Raw genomic sequence first — 5,633 nt, forward strand, 5'->3', positions numbered from 1 at the left:
TCCTCTGTGTTGTTCGCCTATCTCGCTCCCTCTCGCGCTCTTTCTCTCCTCTGTTTTGTCTCTCACTATGTGTGTTTTGCGTTGGTTTCTAGGTTCGGCTCAGTTAGTAAGGGGGGGACTGAATTTTCTGAGCCCCCTAGCCTAACAGTCTTCTGCCTTTGTGGGTAAGAAGTGGAGAGGGGGAGGGGGATCAACAGACGGACACCCCTTCTTCCCACCCCCCTCCCCACCCTCGGCGAGGCGACCGAGGGCGCCCATTTGGTTTGGTTTCTATTGTACAGACATCTCAGGATGGCTCACATTGGCGGGAAGGAGGGAAGTTGTCACAGGCCACTTTCCTGACTGTGACCTCCTTCCTCTCCCCTCCCTGGCTGGTGGTCTGGAGGGGTAGGCTGAGGAGAGGTGAGTGAATTCACAACAGGAGGAAGGAGAGGAGGAAATCCCCCCTGTACCCCCATCCCTGCACCCCCTCTCCATCAGATAGAATGGGACTCCCGAGCGTAAGTGCTCAGAGATCACCCAGAACAGTCCCACCCCACTATATACAAGGATCTCCCGGGACCCCCAGGGACCCCCATCCCCCACCCTCTCCTGGCCCGGCCAGCGGAACCAGGAGGGTGGGAGGCTGGTGGCAGCCCCAGGTGAGATTTGGGAAGCAGTGGAGGAGGGGTGCTAGGCCTGTTAGCAATCCCGGACCGGACGCTGCTGCACGCCAATCCCGCCTGACCCAGCACTGAGCTCTCTCTGAAAACCCAGCCTCTCTCCTCAACCACAATGGTTGGGACAGAGACTTCATGATTTGCTCGCTAATAGGGGTTTGCGTCAGGTCCAGAGAGGGGGCACAGGGCGTGGGAGCTGCAGGGGAGGGCAGCCTCCTGTCCACCAGCCTCTCCACCTGCCTCAGGCTCCTTCCTGCCCCTTGAACAGCAGATACGCTACCCTGCCTCTCCTCCGCCTGCCGCCAGAAGATCCAGCCCAAGAATTGTTCCCTAAATACAATGCCCAAAGATGGTAGAGGCAGAGGTTTGACCCTTGATGTACCCCAGTATTAGTCCCCTCCTCAAATTTTCACTGAGAATGGGGATACATTCCATCAAAAATTCGAGGTGTTTCTTTGGAGGTGTGGGGAGGGCCTCCAGATGCCAGAAGAGGAATTAAGGAAGGGGTCATCCAAATGCTCTTCTCCCCTACTTCTCCCCAGGGGGATGGTGAGCCCAAAGCTGGACTAGAAGGGGCAGGAGGGAGGGGGAGAAGGGAAGAAAGAGACAGAGGAGGACAGAGCTGGGAGTGACAGCCATCAAGGGGAAGCAAAGAGGAGAGCTGGTGGAAAGAGCAAAGGGGAGAGGAGGGCCCGACCAGAGGAAAGATGGGGAGGAGAGGGTGAGGGGCAGCCGGAGGGGCCGAGAGGAGCTCCATCTCCAGACCCCTCCACCCAGCTCTGTGGGGAGATGAGCTCTGAGCCCTTTATGGATTGACATGTTTCCCCGCCCCCCCAACCCCAGGGAATCTGTGCAGACTTCTGAAAGGGCCCCAACTCCCTTAGACCACTGGAAACCCAGGAGCAGATGCCCAACCAGGCTATGGTGGTGGTGGGGGGGGGGGTCCAAAGGGTCAGGTGAGGAGGTCAAAGATCAGGGCCAGAGAGGGCTCGAGGGTTGGAAAGAGCATCTCTAGATACGGATGGTAATTCTCCCCCTCCCTTTCCCCGATCCCCTCCACAGAGGAAGGGGTAGTGGGACACAGATGGGGGGGTGGACCGAGGGGGTCAGGATGCCTTAAGGGCCACCTCTGGCAAAACAAAAGTTCCTCGTAGCTGCTTCCAGATTGAAGGGTGTGTTGAGGTATCAGAGTTGTAACTCTAGTAAAATTTCCTGCCTGGCCCCCTCCCAACCTTTCCAGGACGGGGTGACCAGAGGCTCTGAAGGTGGCCCACCCCCCACCCCCCCACCCCCGCCACCGTCGCCTCCCCTCCCCCTCCCCATGGATCGAGTGTCTCTAAGCACCTTGCCCTCAGATCACTGATTTCCAAAAGGCCCCAGTGGAAAACAGATCCAGGGCGCCCCCCCCCTCCCCCCAGGGAGGGAGCCAGGAGGCCGGGGCAGGGGGCTTAGGAGAATATTCGGATGGCTTGCGTGGCCGTGATGTGGCAGACGGGACACTCCGGGTCGGTCCTCTCGCAGATGCGCACTGCACACTCCATGCAGAACAGGTTGTGTCCGCAGGGCACGAGGGCGGCCGTCACCTCGCTCTCGAAGCACACCATGCAGTCCCGCCCGCCGCCGGGGCTCCGCAGGCCGCCCCCCAGTTTGGAGAAGCCCTGCAGCGGCTCTCCCGGCGGGCGTCTGGGCAGTCCGGCCAGCTCAGGCCCCGCCGAGGCAGCGGGAGAGCGGTGCGCCCCCGGCGGCGCGGCGCGGGCCTTGGCGGACGAGGACGACGACGAGGAGGCGGAGGAGAAGAGCACCGAGGTGGGCGCGGCGTTCTCCTGGCCCGCCCAGAGCGGGGGGCTGGTCTCGGCCACGCCGTAGTACATGTCCTGCTTGCCCACGCCGTAGCCCGGGAACAGGTAGCCGCCGTAGCCGAAGTCCCCGCCCTGCTCGCCCAGGCGCGGGGCCTCGAAGCCGGAGTCCACGGCGCACTCGCCGATGCACCCCAGGCTGTTCTGGCGGAAGGTGGAGAGCGGCTTGCAGCCGGGCGGGTGCACCCGCCAGGCCTCCGAGTAGCGGCTGTCCAGGCCGGCGTCGGGGCTCCCCGCCAGGAAGTCGTTCTCGTTGTTGTACTCGAGGATCTTGCCCGTGCGCACCGCGATGTGCGTCTCGATCTCCTCGCGCGCGCGCTCCACGTTCCCCGGCGCACCCGTGATCTCGAACACCGGGTCGCGGTCGCGGCTCGGCGTGATGATGTACGTGTTGGTCTGCTGCTGGATGCGCTTGATGGTTGCCCCCTTGGGGCCCACCACCAGCCCCACCACGCGGTAGGGGACCCGCACGCGGATGGTCACCTGGCCGGGCAGGGCAGGAGCCACGCCAAAGGCGGCGCCCGACTTGTTGCGCGAGGCGCGGATCATGGAGAAGTGCTCGGCCGCCGAGATGATTTCCCGTCGCGCTGTGGCCACGTCCTCCCGCCGCCCGGTCACCATGAACACGGGCTCCTCGCCGCGCACCGGCGTCTTGATGTACGTGTTGGTCTTGGCCCTCAGAGCCTTAATCTTGCAGCCTGGGATGGGGTGGGGGGGGAGTGGAGAGAGAAGGAAACTCACAGGGCAAGGTCTGCGCTGGGGCCAGTCAGCTCCCGATCGCTACTCAGAGACGCCAGCCGCGGGAGCGAACGCACCCTGCCTCCAACAGTCCGCTCTCCGATCTCCCCAACGTCAACCACAGATTTCCAAATGTGCCAGCCTTTCGTCCGGTTCCATGCAGGCCCCTCCCAATTCAATCACTCCCTGAAACCAGAAAATAACCACTGACCCTCCCAGACAAGCTGCTAACCTCAAATCGACCAACTTCTCCCACCCATGCGCCCTTTCCTCAATTTCTCTACTGATTCCTGGCCACTCACAAACTTCCAGATCACTTCATCACACACCCTTCCCTCCCACCACGAAAGTCTGTCACTGACCTTGAGCTTTCCACAGATCCCCAAAGTACTCAGGAACCCCACAATCTACTCCTGACTTGAGCTCCATTCATTAAAAGTGTCCTCCAGTCTACTCAGGGACCACTGACACCCATTTGCTGTATGATCTGTGATTCCCCCCCCATTAATGTCTCTCAGAGGGCCCCACATTCATAGCAAGTTTGCAGCAACTAGCGGAGTGTGGGAGACTGGGAAGGGTCTGAGAATCAGAGTTTCCAGAGGGAAAGAAGACGTATGAAGATGCAAAGAATGATGTGTGAGGGCCAGCCCCTGACCCCAAGGACACTCGGGCCACCCTGTCCGCTGGGGGCAGGAGAGCTGAGCCGGGCTGGGGACTGAGGAGGTGAGGGACCCATACTCGTGCTCTAGAGCAGGAGTGGGTTACAGCTGGGAGACTGCAGGGAGAGGCAGGAAGAGAAAGAGGAAAGCCGAGACAAAGAGAGACAAAGAGGGAGAAGGGGAAGAGAAGAGTCAGGGAGGCTGGCACGGCCACAGCGTCTCTAAAGGCTACAGTCCTCCGACGGCCGACTGGCCAAGCCTCTCTCCTCCTCTCCCGAGTCCCTCTCCCTGCCCCTCGCTTCACACACAGCCAGGCTCACCCGCTTTCTCGGGGCACACATGTCACACGTGTGTGAGTCTGCACACACATGGACCTAAGAGCCATGATGCACTGTGTGCCTTTATCTAAACAATACTTGGGGTGCACACCCAGGGTGCACACGCGTGCACACGCACACACACGGATGGCCGGTGTTCGACCTTTCATACACCCCACTCTCCCACCTCCATCAACCCCGGCCCTCAAAGGGCACATTCCTCTGCACACCCACAACTTTTGCCCCCAGGCACACGCACACACGTTCACACCCCTCTCCAGGTACACACTCCCTGTCCCCTTTCTCATGCCCCCACCACATGACCTCTTCCCCCCAAAACCAATGCCAGCAGTCCTAGCTTCCGACTCTGCCCCAGCCCTCCAGCAACAGGCCTGAGGTGAGCTCATTGGCTTCCTCTCCTTCCTTCACTCCAGATGGCTTCTTCTCCAGCCCCACCAGATTGGCAGGTGGGAGGATGGAGTGGGTTGGGGGCAGTGCTCCTCACCTTCAAGAGGCCTCAGGAAGGAGAATTTGCTCCTCCCTTTTTTGTCTTCAGACCTCTTGGCAGTTGAGAAGTCCTACCTGTTGTCAAGCCCACATCCTTGCTGCTTTAATGTCGGTAAATGTTTGTCCTAAGTGTGAGGCACAGAGGGGTGAGGAACCGTGATTCCTTCTCCTACAATCTCCACTCCCATGGCCTCTGCTAGGCACCCGGGTGCTGGCTCTAAGTTCTGGGCCCATCAACTTAAGTGAGAGCTGGGTATCTTTGGGGGTTGGGGTTGGGGTTGGGGTGAGGCAGACAGGCTGGGGGCAGGAGAGGAAGAAGGAAAGCTAGAGGCCCGGAGGCGCAGAATGGGTGGACCTCATCCTGGGGTTGGGAACCCTGGAGAAGCATCTCTGGAAGGGAAGACCGCACGGCTTCACCTTTCTAGAGGTCAGAAAGATGCATGCTGGCACTGCAGCAGGGGAGGGGGGTTAGACAAGAGGGAGGACTTCCGCGTACTTAAGGACCAAGGGGAGGCTTCTCTTCTCTGAATAGGAGAAATGCCCCCACTTGTCTGAGAGACAGGCCCATCTGCTGAGAGGCAGAAGAATGACTCCATGAAATCCTGGGGCCTCCCAAGACCACCCCCACACCCAAGAAAAGATATCAGTGTCCCCACCCAATTCCAGGGCCCTGGGTCCCTAGTTTCTGGCAACAAGAGGAAATCCAACTTTTTGAACCAGAAATCTCAAGAGATGGAGCGCCCCAGGGGGATGAGGGCTGTGCAGGGGAGTGGCATCTTCCCCTCCTCCATTCTGGATCTCACAGCAAAATGCCCCCAACCCCCAAGCACTTGGGGCAGATAAGGTGGGGTGTGCGGTAGGGGCCCCCCCGGCTCGCCTCCCCCCCCCACCCCACCC

The 5,633-nt window shown here is 60.4% G+C and overlaps 1 protein-coding gene across 1 annotated transcript in view; it reads right to left on the reverse strand.

Moving 5' to 3' along the window:
• Positions 1-1,990: 1,990 nt before the first annotated feature.
• The window catches only part of MEX3A (mex-3 RNA binding family member A), an 8,727-nt gene continuing 5,084 nt past the window's right edge, over positions 1,991-5,633 (reverse strand). Inside the window, exon 2 of the mRNA XM_044916005.1 lies at positions 1,991-3,295. Within this exon, the coding sequence (XP_044771940.1) occupies positions 2,108-3,295 (1,188 nt within the window). The 3' untranslated portion in view covers positions 1,991-2,107. The remainder of the gene's footprint in view (positions 3,296-5,633) is intronic.

This window comes from Neomonachus schauinslandi, chromosome 6, assembly GCF_002201575.2.
Source record: "Neomonachus schauinslandi chromosome 6, ASM220157v2, whole genome shotgun sequence".
Taxonomy (NCBI): Eukaryota; Metazoa; Chordata; class Mammalia; order Carnivora; family Phocidae; genus Neomonachus; species Neomonachus schauinslandi.